The 17,623-nt window shown below is 39.7% G+C and overlaps 2 protein-coding genes across 2 annotated transcripts; both read right to left on the reverse strand.

Moving 5' to 3' along the window:
- Positions 1-3,390: 3,390 nt before the first annotated feature.
- Positions 3,391-11,132, reverse strand: LOC135643734 (aspartyl protease family protein 1-like). The gene is made up of 10 exons (XM_065161066.1): positions 10,840-11,132; positions 10,610-10,745; positions 10,277-10,509; positions 9,971-10,192; positions 9,770-9,905; positions 9,614-9,687; positions 9,451-9,544; positions 4,000-4,054; positions 3,846-3,917; positions 3,391-3,754 (listed from the first exon to the last, which is right to left on the reverse strand). The coding sequence occupies exons 1-10, from the start codon at positions 11,130-11,132 to the stop codon at positions 3,594-3,596; spliced, it is 1,476 nt and encodes a 491-aa protein (XP_065017138.1). The 3' UTR covers positions 3,391-3,593.
- Positions 11,133-12,129: 997 nt separating this feature from the next.
- LOC135643656 (uncharacterized) lies at positions 12,130-16,786 on the reverse strand. Its single transcript, XM_065160909.1, has 5 exons — positions 16,420-16,786; positions 13,852-13,954; positions 13,003-13,158; positions 12,786-12,923; positions 12,130-12,431 (listed from the first exon to the last, which is right to left on the reverse strand). The coding sequence occupies exons 1-5, from the start codon at positions 16,686-16,688 to the stop codon at positions 12,375-12,377; spliced, it is 723 nt and encodes a 240-aa protein (XP_065016981.1). The 5' UTR covers positions 16,689-16,786; the 3' UTR covers positions 12,130-12,374.
- Positions 16,787-17,623: the final 837 nt, after the last annotated feature.

The raw sequence follows: 17,623 nt of genomic DNA on the forward strand, positions 1-17,623 counted from the left end.
ATATATTATAAATACTAATTAAGTAAACATAATACAATAAAGTAATATATTCTTGAGTCATCTTAAGGTTGGATGGTAAAGTTCACCTAATTGGTTTTCTAGAATGTTGTCCTCATTTTGAGTTTTATTATTTATTATCTTTTTTTTCTCTAATACCCTAAATACTTTCTATCATTGCCAATGTCTCATCGTAGCCATGTCTCCCGTGGAACCTTATCGTCCACCCTCATATCTAGTTGTACCGTGATCGTATTACCTTCACCCCTTTATGCACTTGGCACTGAATACACTATGGGACGAAAGCGATCATGGTAGAATATTAGTGATCACAAGAGGCATTTAGTGTATTAAAAAAAAAATAGAACACCAAATTGAATAAGTAAATATGAAATGTATCATCTAAATTTTTTTTCTAAAATAAGAAATTTTTTAGAGAAATTACCCTTCAATATTAATACTTAGTTCAAAACATTTACTATCAAAAATTAGATTATCTCATAATTAAATCTTGACTTATCTTAAAACTCTTATTTTGGACTTTTACCTAATAACACCCTATAATTAGTTTTTTACATAAAGGCACCCTTTTTCGTGAAAGTAATTGAAAATATTCTTCTACTATCACCCTTTACCCCTTACTCCTCGTCACTTCTACCATAAGAATGATGGGTAATTTTACCTCTGGTGGGGTTGAGAGGAAGGAGAAGAAGCACAAAGAATATAGAGGGGGGGAGGGGAAGGGAGAAGGGAGGAAAGAGGCAATAGGGAAGGATAAGCAAAAAAAAAAAAAAAAAAGAGTACGACGAAAGAGGAGGGGAAAGAGGCAATAGGCGACAGAGAAATAGGGAGGAAGGGAAGACAATGGGGAAGGACGACAACTACTAATAGTCAAGAGCGAAAGGTGAAGTAATATTTTTATCATTTTGATGAAAATGAACACTACAAATAAAACTCAATTACGAGAATAAAAAAAATTTAGGCAAAATGTCCAAGATTTATTGAGATAATAAATTTACTTAAATTATTTCCAAAACTTCATAATTAAAGTTGATTAGTGTGTGGTGTTCAAAGTCCAAATGTTGGTTAGCTCGTTAATCCAAAGAATAGCCCATTTGGTTTTCTTAATTGCCTAAGCAATCAAACACCTTAAAATACTAATACAGACGACCGACCATGTGATCCACACCAACACGAAGCTAATGTTACGTAAATATATTAGTCATAGGCCCCATGCTTTAAGGGTTACAAACGTGTACGCATAAAAGACCTCAAACTCTCTTTGTTGTTTTCAGGAAGAACAATAGCCCTTTAAAGTCAAGTTCATGCCAAGGTGTACTAATCACAAGGTCAATTTGGAAGCATTCGTTCATGTGATGCACACGGAAAAAGCAATTAAGGTGCTTTCGAGTCAAGTTCACATACGTGCACTTGTCGTTGACCCAAATCCGATTGATTTAAACCCTAAATCTCAAATTATAATAGTTCTTTTTATACGATTTGATTCTAAAATTTACTGAATAAGTCAATGACCTTTGTATGTTTCTAATTTCCGATTGACGTAAACTCTAAATCGTAAATATAATAGGTGATTCGTTTTTCTTATTAAAGATTATATTTCGCCCGTTCTTTTATAATGACATTGATATATATCATTATTGATTCACTCAAGCTCCTAATATTCTTTTTATCTTCTCATTCTTTTCTATTTTGTGTTACTATGATATGCACCGACACATCGTACATCGATAATTCGATACGAGTTCAAATTTTTTTAAATAATTAGTCTAACTTTCAATTCGAGTCATAGAAAATATAGAGATCTAACTCTATTTGTGAATTGCATCCATCAAAGAAAGAAATAGGAGAGAGATTAAGCATTCGGCATATGACCTTTCCAAAAGAATTATAAGTGCATCGGATTGTCAACTAAAATATTCTCACACTAAGAGTCGCATGAGCATAATAGAGGAAAAGGAGAGGAAGAGGATGCGATAGAGAATAGAAGGATGAAGAAAATACTAAGATGGAAAAAAGATGAGAAGAAGTGAATCAGCTTTATGAATCTTCTATCACAATTGAGATTTGTAAAATAATTATATATTTAGTTAAATTTAGAGTATCTAAATTTATGTTTATAATTTTTATTAATTTTTTATGTTTTTATATATCTCTTCTTATACTACTAATATTATTCATTTCATATTTTCTAACTAAAGCATATATAAGTCTAAAGCATATGTTCTTTTCATCTTAAACGTTTTTTTCTTATCTTATCCTCTATCGAAGTAATACCCAGTTATTCATAAATAAAAATATTTATTTTTTAACTCCATACATCTATATCAACATTCTCATCTCAACTACAAATTTTTTTTTATTATTTCTTAATTATCTAATAGATTCATAAAGCATGGTTGATTTTACAATTGTCTTATAGAATTTTTCTTTCGATCTCATTGATATTCAATGATTATATAAGGCTTCTGATGTTCCTCATCATTTTAACTATCTTATTTTTATTCTATAAATAATATATTCATCCATTTCTACATCATAATATCTGATATATAATATATGATATTAGTACTGTATTTTCTTAAATGCAATTAGTGTAGTTTCTCAAATTGACATGCTACGAAGGCTATTTAAACAAATGAGATATTAGATATTTTTTATCATTTTCAACATATTAACATAGAGAATTACTTTTCTTGTATCTTAGTATCATTGACTGTGAATTGACATTGTTTAATCTTATCACCAAGGCATAACGTTATTTGAGAAACTTTCATGATAGTCATGAATGGTGGTTAGCATAATATCAAGGGATTCGATGTGGTTTCGAGATCGAGCCGAGGTAAGTCCCAATCTCCTTGTTGGATCCTATGCAAAGGTCAACGTCGGAGAAAGTTTCCCTTCTCGACCCCTAACGCTCAAGTTAGTTCTCTTAAAATTATGAGGTATAAGGGATTTGTGAAGATAGGTCTAACCCTTAGGCAGACGTGAAGGATTAGCTTTTATACCTAGACGATTATGGGACCATTTGTAACCATCATAACACCCTCCTTTTGACGTTTTGTCTATAAGGGTGATAAGCTCAAATGACCTCCTATAAATTGTCATTTACCAAAGTCGAATTAGAGGGAACATGCCTGAAAAACCATCCGAGGACCACTATCCATGAAGATCGATAAAATCAGCCTCAATGGTTGTCGAAATATTTTCTATCAACTTTTGCATCATTCGTTGTTTTACAATGCCAATAAATCAAAATAGTTTATAATGGAATAATACATATATATCAGACATTCCTTGAACACAAATTATGCTGAGCTAATAACAGTTGTAGTTGAGTCTTCCGTATCTCAAACCAAAGCATATTAAATACTGTTCATCATGTGCAATTTGGAATCCTGTTTGCTCAAAGGTATACAAGATTTATGCACCACATTAAACAACACCACCAGTTCTCCGAGATCAAAATAATTAGGAGTAGAATGGAAGCATTCATGGCAAGTTGCAGGTCAGAGCATGGCCATGGTGAGCAAAGGGAGGATGATCAGCAAGAAGCTTCTCCTCATGGTGCTCAAACGTCAGGCGCCGCTACGAGGAGGACTGGCCGCCGGGGCCTCAATGTCCGGAGGAAGATCGGGACTGCTCGCCGGAGAAGAATCTGCCGCTGGTGCTGGTGCTGGTGCAGGTGCAGGGGCAGGGGCAGAAGCTGGAACTGCAACCGAGTTGGAAGCTTGGTAGCCTGCACATTACAGGGGAAACCACACGTAGTTGATGCTGCTGCTCTCACTAAATCGCGAGTAGATTTGATCCAAAGATGTGCTGCTACTTACAATCCGATTTCTCCCAGCCAAAGTTCAACCTTTCGCGATCAAACACCACGCGAAGTCCTTCCAAGAAGTTCTCTGCACAGAACATGAACGCCCCGTCGTGATTCCTGTGCACGCAACAATGAAAGCAACCCGAAACAAGCAATGGAAAGCTTACGCCCGATTAAATTGAATCCGTCGTTCTTCACCACAGCAAGGCAGTATGTTGTCCCCTGTGTATAAAGGAGAAGAAGTTATGCGGAGTGATGGGGATAAAAAGAGGAATAACCTTTTGTATAGGAACAAATACTAGAAGACCAAAATACGCAGCGGAATAAAATGGAAACACAATCAAACAGAACACCAAGATATACGTGGAAAACCCCTTCAATGTGAAGGGTAAAAACCACGGGGCAAACTAGAGATAATCCACTATGAGAATAATGAATATACAAATCTCAATCTCTTGCCCAAAACCCTAGCAACAACCACAAGAGAATAACTGGGATACAAGGATCACGTCACTGCCCACAATATCTAAAACCTCCCCAAGTAATCACAGCAAGAGTCTACTGTAGATTTGATCTAACCTGAGATGAGAACACTGCTAGATGATTGTGAACAGTCTCTCTGCGTTGTCCTTGTCTTCTTCCCTTTCTTTCTCTTCCTTTTCTGCCTTAATCTCCTTCTTCTCTTTGGAATCCCGTGGCCTCAAAGATCTGCCTCGTTGCTGCCTTTTTATAGCCTTAATCTGCCTCTAAAACGCAGCCACCACACCCCCCTAATCTTAATTAGGGTTAGGTTAAGAGAGGGTGTGAGCTGTGGGTTGATAAAGCCCACATGGGCTGATAAAGCCCACATGGGCTGAATATGGACCATCAGCCCAACAACCTCCCCCTTCAGCCCATAAGGGAGGCTGTCCCATGACTCCTCAATGTGAAGCCATGCCGACCAACTGTCGGCATATCTCCTGTCTTTCTTTTGGTAAGGTCTTCGTCAACATGTCTGCTCTGTTGTCATCTGTATGAATTTTCTGAAGCTGCAACTGCTTCTTTTCAAATACATTTCGAATCCAGTGGTATCTGACATCTATATGCTTTGACTTGGAATGAAACATTGGGTTCTTACACAAATGGATGGCACTCTGGCTGTCACAATGCACCACATAATTTTCCTGTTTCAGCCCCAATTCTTGTAAGAATTCTTTCATCCATAACATTTCTTTGCATACCTCTGTAGCAGCAATATATTATGCTTCTGTGGTGGAGAGAGCAATACACCTTTGTAACCTGGATTGCCATGACACAGCTCCCCCTGCAAAAGTAAGTACATAACCTGAAGTAGACTTCCTCGTATCTATATCTCTGGCCATATCTGCATCTGTGTAACCTGTCAACATAGGTGGTCCACCTCCAAAGCTTAAACAAACCTTAGAGCTCCCTCTGAGATATCTAAAAATCCACTTCACCGCTGCCCAGTGCTCTTTGCCTGGATTTGCAAGAAATCTGCTAGTAACACCCACTACATATGCGATGTCTGGCCTCGTACATACCATTGCATACATTAAACTTCCAACTGCTGAAGCATAAGGAACCTTTTGCATTTTCTCCTTCTCCTCATCACTTGACGGACTCTGTTCTGAGCACAACTTGAAGTGACCTGCAAGAGGAGAACCAACCGGCTTAGCATTGCTCATACTGAATCTTTCCAATATCTTCTCGATGTATTTCTCCTGTGACAACCAAATCTTCTTGTTTTTCCTGTCACGAGAAATCTGCATGCCTAGTATTTGCTTTGCTGGCCCCATGTCCTTCATTGCAAAAGACTCACTCATTTCCTTCTTCAACCTGTCAATTTTAGACATATCTTTCCCAAGAATAAGCATGTCATCAACATAAAGTAAGAGAATAATAAAATCCTCACCAAACCATTTGATGTACACACAATGATCTGAAGCCATTCTTTTGTATCCATTTTCTGTCATAAATGAATCAAACTTTCTATACCACTGTCTTGGAGCTTGCTTTAGCCCATACAAGCTCTTCTTCAACTTGCAGACAAAATTATCTTTACCTTTGACTTTGAAGCCTTCTGGTTGCTCCATATAAATTTCCTCCTCCAAATCACCATGAAGGAAAGCTGTCTTCACATCTAACTGCTCAACCTCCAAGTCCTGGCTAGCAGCAATACCAAGAGCAACACGAATAGAAGACATTTTAACAACAGGAGAAAATATCTCTTCAAAGTCAATACCTTTCTTTTGACCAAAACCTTTCACAACCAATCTAGCTTTGTACTTTGGTTGAGAACAATATTCTTGAGTCTTCAACCTAAAAACCCACTTGTTCTTCAAGGCCTTCATTCCATTTGGTAGCAGCACCAAATCATAAGTGTGGTTCTTCTGAAGAGCATCCATCTCTTCCTGCATAGCAACTAACCACTTCTCTTTCTGCTCACTCTCAACTGTTTCCTGGTAACTCTCTGGTTCACCTGCATCAGTAAGCATCACATACTCATCTGTAGAGTATCTTCTGGAAGGTTGACGTTGTCTAGAAGATCTTCTCAACTGAGGTTCTGCGGGAACTTGCTCTCCTACTTCTTCTTGCTCAACATGTCCTACAGGTAGATCAATATCAGGTTCTACACCATCTTCCTGCATATCTCCCCCATCACCCTGATATACTGGAGGAGTAACTGGGTCACAATCTGCTAATCCTTCTGCAGAAGTCTTGGCTGGTGCCTTCTTCTTCAAATCCTCAAAGGTTTGATCCTCAAAGAAGATCACATCTCTGCTCCTGAACACCTTCTGCTTTTCTGGATCCCAAAGCCTGTAACCAAACTGATCATGTGAGTAACCAAGAAAAATACATTCTTTAGACTTACCATCCAGCTTGGACCTCTCATTATCTGGAACATGTGCAAATGCACGACAACCAAACACTCTCAAATGCCTGTAGGAAACATCTTTCCCTGACCATACATGCTCTGCAACATCACCATCTAGGGCTGTATATGGTGATAAGTTGATCACATCAACTGCAGTCCTCAAAGCCTCATCCCAAAACCTTTTGGGTAGCTTGGCCTGTGAAAGCATACATCTGATCTTTTCCATGATGGTGCGGTTCATCCTCTCTGCAATTGCATTATGCTGAGGTGTACCAGGAACTGTCATCTCATGTTGGATTCCATGTGACCTGCAATAGTCATTAAACAATCCTGTATACTCACCACCATTATCTGATCTTATGCATTTCAATTTCCTTTCTGTCTCCCTTTCAACCCTGGCATGAAACTCTTTAAAGACATTAATAACCTGATCTTTGGTCTTCAAAGCATAGGCCCAAACTTTCCTAGAAAAATCATCTATAAAAGTGACAAAATAAAGTGCACCACTTATACCAAGAACATCAACAGATCCACCAGGAGTTTTTGTCCTCAAAGGACCACATACATCTGTATAAACACGGTCTAAGGCATGCATTTTTCTAGACAAAGCAGCACTAGCAAATGAAACTCTATGTTGTTTACCAGCTAAACAATCAATACAAGGGTTCAGATGTATACCTCTGAGATCTGGTAATACCTCTCTCTTGGAAAGAGTTTGCAGCCCCTTCTCGCTCATGTGTCCCAATCGCCTATGCCACAACTCCATACTGAAGTCTTTCTCTGTAGCATTTAACTGCTCACCATAAGCTTTAGCCTGCAACCTGTACAAAGTATGACATTTCTTTCCATTAGCTATAACAAGAGAACCCTTACTGAGTTTCCATTGCCCTCTGTGAAATCTGCTTTCATAGTCTTCATCATCTAGTCTTCCAACTGAAATTAAATTCAGCCTCAAGTCAACCACATGTCTCACATCCTTAAGTACCAACTTGCAGCCAAGGTTGGTCTTTAAATGGATATCACCCATGCCAATGATGTCTGCTGTGCCATAGTTGCCCATCTTGACAACACCAAAGTTTCCAGACCTGTATGTAGCAAAAAACTCCCTCCGAGGTGTAGCATGATAAGAAGCACCTGTGTCAATCACCCACTCAAGATCCTGACACACACAAGAAAAAATATCATCAGAAGGAGACAAAATCAAATAATCACCACCCTGCACTGTAGCTGTAGTATTATCCTTTGATTCTGTAGACTCCACTTCTTTTCCCTTTTTCTTGTTCTTCTTAGGTTGCTTACATTGGTTCTTGTAATGTCCTTTCTTACCACAGTTATAGCAAACAATATCTTTTCTTGATCTTGACTTGCTCCTACCCATACGTGAACTGCTTCTGAACTTTGACCTTCCTCTGTTCTCTGAGATAAGTGACTGTGAATCATTCTGAGATGTTGCTGAACTCTTTCTTCTCAACTCCTCATTCAACAAACTGCTTGTTACTTGACTCATAGTGACAATACCATCTGGCGCAGAATTACTGAGGGAAACCACCAGTGTCTCCCAACTTTCTGGTAATGAACTGAGAAGTAACAATGCCTGCAACTCATCATCAAGAGACATTTTCATAGAGGATAACTGGTTAGTAATACTCTGCATTTCATTCAAATGCTCAGCAATAGAAGCACCCTCTCTATATTTTAGGTTCACAAGTTTTCTGATCAAAAAAGCTTTGTTGCCAGCTGTTTTTCTGTCATAGAGACTTTCCAATTTTTTCCAAAGAGAATATGCAGAAATTTCAGTAGAAACATGGTGAAAGACACTATCATCAAGCCACTGTCTAATAAACCCAATTGTTTTTCGATCTAACCTCTTCCACTCATCACCTGTCATAGTTGTAGGTTTTGCACTATCCCCCTGCAAAGGTCCATACAAATCTTTGCAATACAAGAGATCTTCCATTCTTGGTTTCCATATCATCCAATTATTTCCATTTAAACTAATCATGCGAGAAATATTACTGGCCTCCATGTTCAAATACAAAAATTAAATCACCAAAACCCCGCTCTGATACCAGTTGATGGGGATAAAAAGAGGAATAACCTTTTGTATAGGAACAAATACTAGAAGACCAAAATACGCAGCGGAATAAAATGGAAACACAATCAAACAGAACACCAAGATATACGTGGAAAACCCCTTCAATGTGAAGGGTAAAAACCACGGGGCAAACTAGAGATAATCCACTATGAGAATAATGAATATACAAATCTCAATCTCTTGCCCAAAACCCTAGCAACAACCACAAGAGAATAATTGGGATACAATGATCACGTCACTGCCCACAATATCTAAAACCTCCCCAAGTAATCACAGCAAGAGTCTACTGTAGATTTGATCTAACCTGAGATGAGAACACTGCTAGATGATTGTGAACAGTCTCTCTGCGTTGTCCTTGTCTTCTTCCCTTTCTTTCTCTTCCTTTTCTACCTTGATCTCCTTCTTCTCTTTGGAATCCCGTGGCCTCAAAGATCTGCCTCGTTGCTGCCTTTTTATAGCCTTAATCTGCCTCTAAAACGCAGCCACCACACCCCCTAATCTTAATTAGGGTTAGGTTAAGAGAGGGTGTGGGCTGTGGGTTGATAAAGCCCACATGGGCTGATAAAGCCCACATGGGCTGAATATGGACCATCAGCCCAACACGGAGATCAATGGCTCGGACAGGGCATAGCACCAATTCATCTTTACCTGCACGAGAATTAAAGGGTAATTGACGGGGAAGTTGCTTCCACCTGCCGTCGTCAAATCTACGGAGGGAATGTTGGGTGATTGAGTCGAGCCACTGCATGAGGAGATCAGCAAAGCTTATCGGATGACATGCCAAGAAATCCACGTGAAGGAGATGACTTACCTGACATCGTAGCAGTACTCGAAGGGAAGATTTGGGTCGGGCTTGTGAGGGGTGTCCTGCACTTGGGCATGGAACTGCGGAGGAAGAGAAGATGTTGGAGAGTGCTGCATGTTGGAACGAGGTTGGATGGATGTTGTAGCAGAGTCACGGTCTTACGCTATCGGTGAGTGTTGAGTAGGTTGGATCGCTCAGGTAAGTGAAGGCCACACCGGAGTCGACGATGGCAGTAAAACTCGCTGCTGTCGAACGATTCCCTACCGCTATTCCAGTGAAGCTGATGTTGTAGAAAGAGCTGCAGAGGACACCAAAGTGAGACGAGCATGGTGTGAACTGAAGATCTCGATGTGATCTTGTTACCTGCCGTCCATGTTCAACGGAGTTCTTGGTTGCCCGGGGCCGCCTCTGTCTCCAAAGTCGAGTCTGCCGACGCCGTCAGCTCCGAAGCAGAGGGAGAAGGAATCCGGGACGAGTCCGGCGGCTGCCAAGACGCTGGGGACGGCCATCTCCCCGAGGCCGAGCCCCAGCACGCCGTTGGGGGCGAAAGTGTCGAGCAGCTCGCCGCTCTGGTTCCGCCCGCACCTGAAGCAAGCAACAAGCGCCATGCCAAGACTCCATGAGATGCAAGACGCGGAGGAACCGGCGAAAGAAAGAGAAGAGGAGTACCCGAAGACGACCGGTGCTTTCACCGGTTGCTGAGCGGCGTCGTCTGAGACCAAGTACAAGGTGTCGGAGACCAGTGTGCCGGAGGAGGAGGTGTTGACGTAGAGGTAATCGACGGAGTAGGGGCAGGTGGCGTTCGATCCAGGGCAGGTGTTGCGGCAGATGCTGTCGCTGCAGAGTACGCTTCGGCTCGTCGAGGAGTTGGTCGGGCTGTAGACGTTGAAGGTCACGTTTTGCTGCAATGTGATTGACTCGGACGGTTGAGATTAGAAGACAGGATGGGATGGAGGGTTGGGATGAATATTTATAACATCCAGAAAGGGAAGAGAGGCTCACTCCATATTTGATGGGGTTGGAGGTGGGAGCACACTGCAGGCAGTCGCACGGCACCCAGAACCAGCCGTTCTCCGTGTTCAGCGCCACCAGGAAATGCTTCTTCGGCGTCCCCAAAGCCACCACGGCATAGTACAAGCTACATGTAGTTTCCATATCAATTAGGAGGAGGAGGAGGAGGAGAAGGAAGAACGACGATAACGCAAGGAGAGTCTGTAGGGAATAGGGAGCACAATTCCAGGTTTTGCTCCAGGAAGGTATCGTTGCCGTGGGCCAAGGCGAGCTCGGAGAAGTTGGAGGCGAGGGAGCGGCCACGGAGAGCGCGGTCGTGGCGGGCGAGGGAGGCGTAGTACTCAACGGTTCCTTTCTGGGGCCACCGCATGCCGGCGACACCATGGGCCTCCGCCCACTCCCGCATGCGGTCGGAGAAGCGGTGGCGGATCTCGAGGCTGGTCGCGTCTGCTCCCGCCACGAGCAGCGAGGCGGTGAGCAGGAGCACAAGCGCGGCGAGGGGTTGGGAAGCCATGGAAGCCTGAGGAGCGAGAGGGACGGATGCGGTATTTAACGTCCATGCATGCATTGTAATAGATGTAGTCGTCGCTGACTCTCTGTGGCCGTTGTTTGGAAGCATTCCATGGTAAGTTACAAGGTCAACTGAGCCATCTGAGTTCATATGATTTTTGTAGCAAATTTGTGTGTGTGTGTGTGTGTGTGTGTGTGTGTGTGTGTATATATATATATATATATATATATATATATATATATATATATATATATATATATATATATATATATATATATATATATATATATACCTCTCAATATGTGAACCTAATATTTATTCCTCTAAATATATATTTACCATATATATACTTAAAAAAATTAAAGACCAAATCATTATAATAATAAGATTATCATAGTCACTCGCACATTAGTTTGGTTGTATTTTGTCTCGAAATCAATGGAACAAATCAAACATTATTACCTTCTTATGGAGCGTATTAGATTGGTTTGCATGCCAGATGAGCTAAAATTTAATAACCTATGATATTAAAAGATAATAAAAAGCATCATACTCATACCATATGGCATGTTATGCACCTCCACCAACTCACCATCTTGATATATTCAACCGCAAGGAGGAATATTTCAAATGATGCAACTTTGAGAAACATGGATAATGGGTTGATTAATCCATGTTAGGGGAGTGGTTGACATGATGCATATATCCCATGACAAAAGAGCAAGCTCAGCTACATCACACAAGGCATACATTTCAGCATTGAAACTTATAGAATTCCATCAACATTCCTATTAGAGTTCTTCCTAGAATTGACAAACTTTGTCAACGAACAAGCAAACAGTAGTAGTATAAATTTACAGATGAATTAATAAACTTTGTCAACGAACAAGCAGAGAAGTACCATTAAGCCGAGGATAATTTATAATTGGGTGTACAGAGGCCACAATTAGTTGACTAATAAGATGAGACATGCAGGTCATCTCATGATTCAGAATAAGAATCAGTAATAAAGGACATGAGAATCACATAATAAGTTACTTGACTTTTGAGTACACAGTTTCATTTAATCACATGTGTAGCAGTGGAAAATGCCAGGTCTCATCTACCACATGGTTCCTGTTCTTCATTGATCAGAAAGATGAGCTATTTCTTATAAGAAAGTATAGAGAGAGAGAGAGAGGCCTCTTCATGTTGATCCATATTGCATCCTCTTCTGAACTTAATTCTGCACACATGTAATCAGCCTTAAGGTTCATCTGTTTCCAACTCGATCCTCCTCAACTCCTTAGGCTGAACACTTATCTGTTATACATACCTTGTCAGATTGAAGTAGTGAACTTTTATGAACATAACATACACAAAAAATTGTTGAGCAGAAATTAAATTTGGTGTATATGGTTAGATTAGTGCAAGTTGAGTTGGTTTAGCCTGGATGACTTGACCTGAGCTGTATGGCTGGACCATATCAACACAGCGACTGCAAGGGCGATTGGTATCTATCATTCACCTAGGGACAATGGTCATCATAAAATGCCAACACAGTACAGAAACCAGTAGACATACACAGGAGGGTCATCCCATGGTGAAATCTAGTGTGCTATTACAGTTTTAGATGACTTCTACCAAACTCTAGTAAGAAGAAAGAGCTTCTTGCACCTGTTCCCTTTGATTCTTCACAAGTGGGCCGATGATGCTTTTCCATGTCTCTAAGTCGAGGGCTGATCCAGCATCAGGCAACAGAAATCCATTAACAAAGAAGAACGGTGCGCCAGCGACCCCTCTTGTACACCCATACTGCAGAGGAGAAAACATGGAGGGCGACATGTGAACAACAATCGGGCAAACTAAAAAGACAACGAGTGAAATAGCTTGCCTTAAAGGAGGTTCTTGCTGCCATATCAGTCTTCCAATCTTCAAAACCTAAGAGGAATTCAGAAAAGTTTCCAACAGCCCCATTGGCGAGCTTAGCCATGTCATCAATTATAGCAGATCTTGACATGCTTTTTGTGGGTCCATTATAATACCTCTCCTGTTCAGTAAGCTTGATTCAGTAAAGGAGGATTAAAGCTGAAACTACTTTAAGCCACTTGCAAATCTCTATATTACATGACATGAGTGAGGTAGATGGTTTTGTAGTTTCAAATAGGAAGGCATATTTTATGGTTCATTTGCATTCCATTTAGTTGCATTGGTCCATTTCAGATTTGAAGGGAATAGTCATCTAAAAAGGGCTTCAAAGGCAGAAGTGGTCAATGTACCATGCTTGGAAGATGACTCTTCTGACAATTGGAAAAAGATACATCATTCTCATTTCAGTTAGGACATAATATACTGATGGATAATAATAAAAAAACATTTTCCTCATGCAAATAGGAGAGGACACGGAGCAGTAGTATAGCAGTATTGTAAATAGGCACCATAGTTTCATCTTGTAGCACAGGATTACATGCTATCTTTGTGTATTTGTATTGGATTCTAGCAAGACTAGGATATTTGAGTAGTAAATCAACATGGATAATACCTCTACAGCTCAGTATTGGATTTCCCTTTACTTGCTATTCAATGAAGTTACTTATTAGATTAATTCTCTGGTTGATACTTTTTGGAGACCTTTATGTCCTCTCAAACTGGAGCAACACTTGTTATAGTGGTAACTTCTAACAATACAGTCAGAATACCAGCCAAAGAAATGATTATCGTTGTACAGTGAAAAGTTTCGAACCTGATATTTGAAGAATAATTCCAGTAAGGGGAATGTTGATGATGCATTCAGCTTGTTTGCAATATGAAGAGCACGACAGGCAAGAAAAGCATTGTTATGGTAACTGCAAGTACCAGAAAAATAATCTCATAAGTGAGCAAAGCAGCTGTCTTTAACTACAGGTGGTTATGCTGATAAAGCCTTCTGCGATGCATAAAGTTAAACAGTATATCCATGCTTTAAAACAAAAAACAGCAACATGTGCTCCTGAAATTAGTAGAGCTTGTAGACTGCATGACTTGTAAGGGAATTCTTTTTCTTTGACCAGATACAATGAGTCGAGAGTACTCATCTTCTATCACGCACATGTGACTAGACATAGTCCAATTAGTTACACCAGAGGTTCAAACTCATAGAAGTTTTAGGTGCACCAATAAAGTCATCCAGCATATTGGAGATTTATTGTGCTGATTCATAAGTGGTACTTCAAACAAGTTAGATTAGGTTGGAGTCTCTAGTCATAATTAAGTCCTATATTTAAGTTTTAAAACAAAAGTATTAATTAGCTTTATGTTAATTTTACTGCTTTAAGTACAGTTTCAATAACAATGAGGGAGGCAATTGGGTTTCAAAATACATAACCTAGATTAAATTTATTTAGCAATCTTGTGAAATGTGGTGCTATCATCATAGCCAATCTTAGAAATAATCTCAGGAAAATTTCCATTGTCCTACTTTTTCCTTTTTTTGGCTTCTATATATTAGTCTCTAAAACCTTAAGGATTTAAGAAATAGCTCCCTCAATTTTTTCATATTGCATGTTAATAAAAAAAAAAATCTGAAGCATAATGCGAATATTGGACATACACTTCCAATAGCTGCTGAGCCAAAAATCATATTTTATGTACTAATCTTAACTCTTGTGAAAAGCTATTTATTTATTATTTTGTTTTGTATATTGATTTCTCTCTCTTTTAAAAGTAACTGACAATTATTTTACACTAACCATTCAATCTATTTAAATTTCAAAATTAAAAAGAAATGCCTCCTCAATACCTTGAAATCACATCACAAAAGGCTTATAGAAGACTAGTGACATGGAAAATAGTTGTGTTTAAGAGGTAAAAGAAATTGAAGCTTGCAAGGAATCCTTCGAAGACTAATGCTTTAGAGTTGAAAGATGACTTTAAGAAGATTTCGGAAATCATTGTGAATATGCAGGACCTAGAGGAATATAAGCCATCACCTCTAGAAAATGTAGATGAGCTAAACACTCCTTACATGAATGTAAGACTGTGAAATGTTGAGCTACTTAACAGCTGCAATTACTTTCAGGGATTTCTTCCTTTTGCTGACAGACATGAATGAAGAAGAAACAGAACTACGCTTATAGCATGGAGCAAGAAAAAAGAAAGCAGCAAAAAAAAAAAAACAACATGCACAGAAGTTCGATCAGAAGTGTGCTCCAACTAATGAGAACCAGCTATTGGAGGGCACAAAGCCTAAGGGCGTGAAAGATAAGGCAATGAAAGAAGCACAATTACATACCATAACAAGAAAATATAACTGGAGAACTAAAAGTAATATTAATAAAAACGGTCAAATGAGAGAAACAAAAGGCAAAAGAAACCTTGTGACTTCTACAGACAACTTTGGTTGGTCATGACAATTGCCATTTATATTGAAGAATACATAGAGGAACTTTACTAGAAGTAGAAGAATTTCAGCATGTTGTAATAGTACTTAATGTTTTTACCTAAACATTAGTACCTAGGTTCACAACCATCTGATCTTATAATGGAATTGGTTAGAAGTCATCTAAATGCCATATTGAGGCTTCGCAACTAGCAGTTTATCTTTGAAACTATCTCTAACAAACAATACCAATGCTAAAATGTTAGAAGTAACTGGTATATTTGTTTCTAAATCCTCTTCACAATATACACACACACACACGTGTCTTCTTTTCTCCATTTACCATATTTACTTGTTTAATGTTGCTTAATAAGCTTAATAAGTCCATTAATTATTTTAATAGGCAATTATTGATAACCAAAGTGGAAATCTAATGTTCATCCCCATTCAATTGCTGACTACACATAAACTACATCTCATTCTTGATCCATCTCAAAAAAATTCCAAAATTGAGATTTGAATCACTCATATCTGTTACAAGCCACAAGTCGTTATAAAAACACTTTAAAATAACTATAGCTCTAACTTGATGATAATTGTCTTTTAATGTCATACCTCTGTTCATGATTAACATACTGTTTCTTTTTTGGCGATACATGGTCCTTTATCCATATCAATTAACATCATTGACTCAGTTCTTTTAAATGATTTGAATATTAATTTGGACCAATATTTATCTTGTTTAATTTGATATAGTAAAATCATGTCACACTTTAATACAACGATTTATGTGCATCGATAGTGGTGTTCTAGCCGAAACCCTGGCTCCGACTCTGGGCCGGTCAATTTGTTTGAGTACAAGAACAAAAATCAATTAAAAACATAGGGTAAGTTGCTAATCTATAACAACAATAATAAGATAAAAATGGGAAGAGAAGGAGAAGAAAGGATTACGGTAGGGGGAAGGGATGGACGATGACGGCGAGACGAGGGGAGTAGAGCCGGACGACCTGCTTCAGCGGCGGCCACGCGTCTCTGCTGTCGGGGCAAAGCGGGTCCAGGAAGGCGTCCACCACGATAACGTCCTTCCAATCCCCTCCTCCGCCGCTGTAGTAGAAGCCGTCATACCTGGTCGGGATTCCGGAGCCGAACCTGCACGAGGAGAGGAGGAAGAGCGCCGTGAAGAGGAGTGGGAGGAAACAAGCAGCAGCGCTATGCGCCATGAGCCGATCTCTTGCGCCCCAGTCGCTTAGCAATGCGATCAGCGACGAAGGCGAGGGAGGAGACCGCGACCAGGGGACCGGGAAGCGATCGGATAAAAGGCCGGTGAAACCGAGGTTGATTCGTTGTTCGCTGTAACCGAATAAGCCCATGTTGGGGCCCATATTGATCCAAATTGGGCCCCGCTCAGCCCAGCTCGGATTCAATCATGCTGAGTCAGTAATTAATATCATAATATTAATATAATGGGATCTGCATCTGATAATTATAATATATTATAATTAATATTAGTTCTCACATGTTAAAATAATACGACTTATTTTATCAATAAGTATATTAATAAATCAGAATATTAAGGAAATTATTTCTTGTTGGTCAACTAGATGCCCATGGATGGGATTAACTTATTAACATGACACAATTTAGTAGAAGATGGTCATCAGGCTATCTAAAATTAGATGAAATTATTATTATAAACTTAGGTTTAAATATTTTAAATATTTATATGGGTATAAGGATGGATTAATTCTATTATACGGAATTGATGACCAAAATTGATACTAATAAGTCCACCAAACACTCGAACTCAGTCGAGCATCACTTCCACTGTTGCTAACAGTGAAATGGAAAGAAGATGATGATGAGAGAGAGGCCTACTTTAAACTATTCATCCAGCAGCAACAGGTTGCCGACCATGGGCGGATGTCACGCAACCCTGGCGAGCTCGATCCGGTGCATGGAATCTGACCTCGGATGGTGATCGCCTGAGCACGTAGAGCAGCTGCACACGGCCACGCGGGGGAATCGCTAACAAACAGTAGCGTATGCATGCATGCAGCAGCAGCAGCAGCAGCAATGGCCGACTCAACAGCGGAGGTCGGCATTATCCAGATGTGGACATGCTTCGGACCTGAAGCACTCACCAAAGCCTAATGAC

This window comes from Musa acuminata, chromosome BXJ3-7 (assembly GCF_036884655.1).
Source record: "Musa acuminata AAA Group cultivar baxijiao chromosome BXJ3-7, Cavendish_Baxijiao_AAA, whole genome shotgun sequence".
NCBI lineage: Eukaryota > Viridiplantae > Streptophyta > Magnoliopsida > Zingiberales > Musaceae > Musa > Musa acuminata.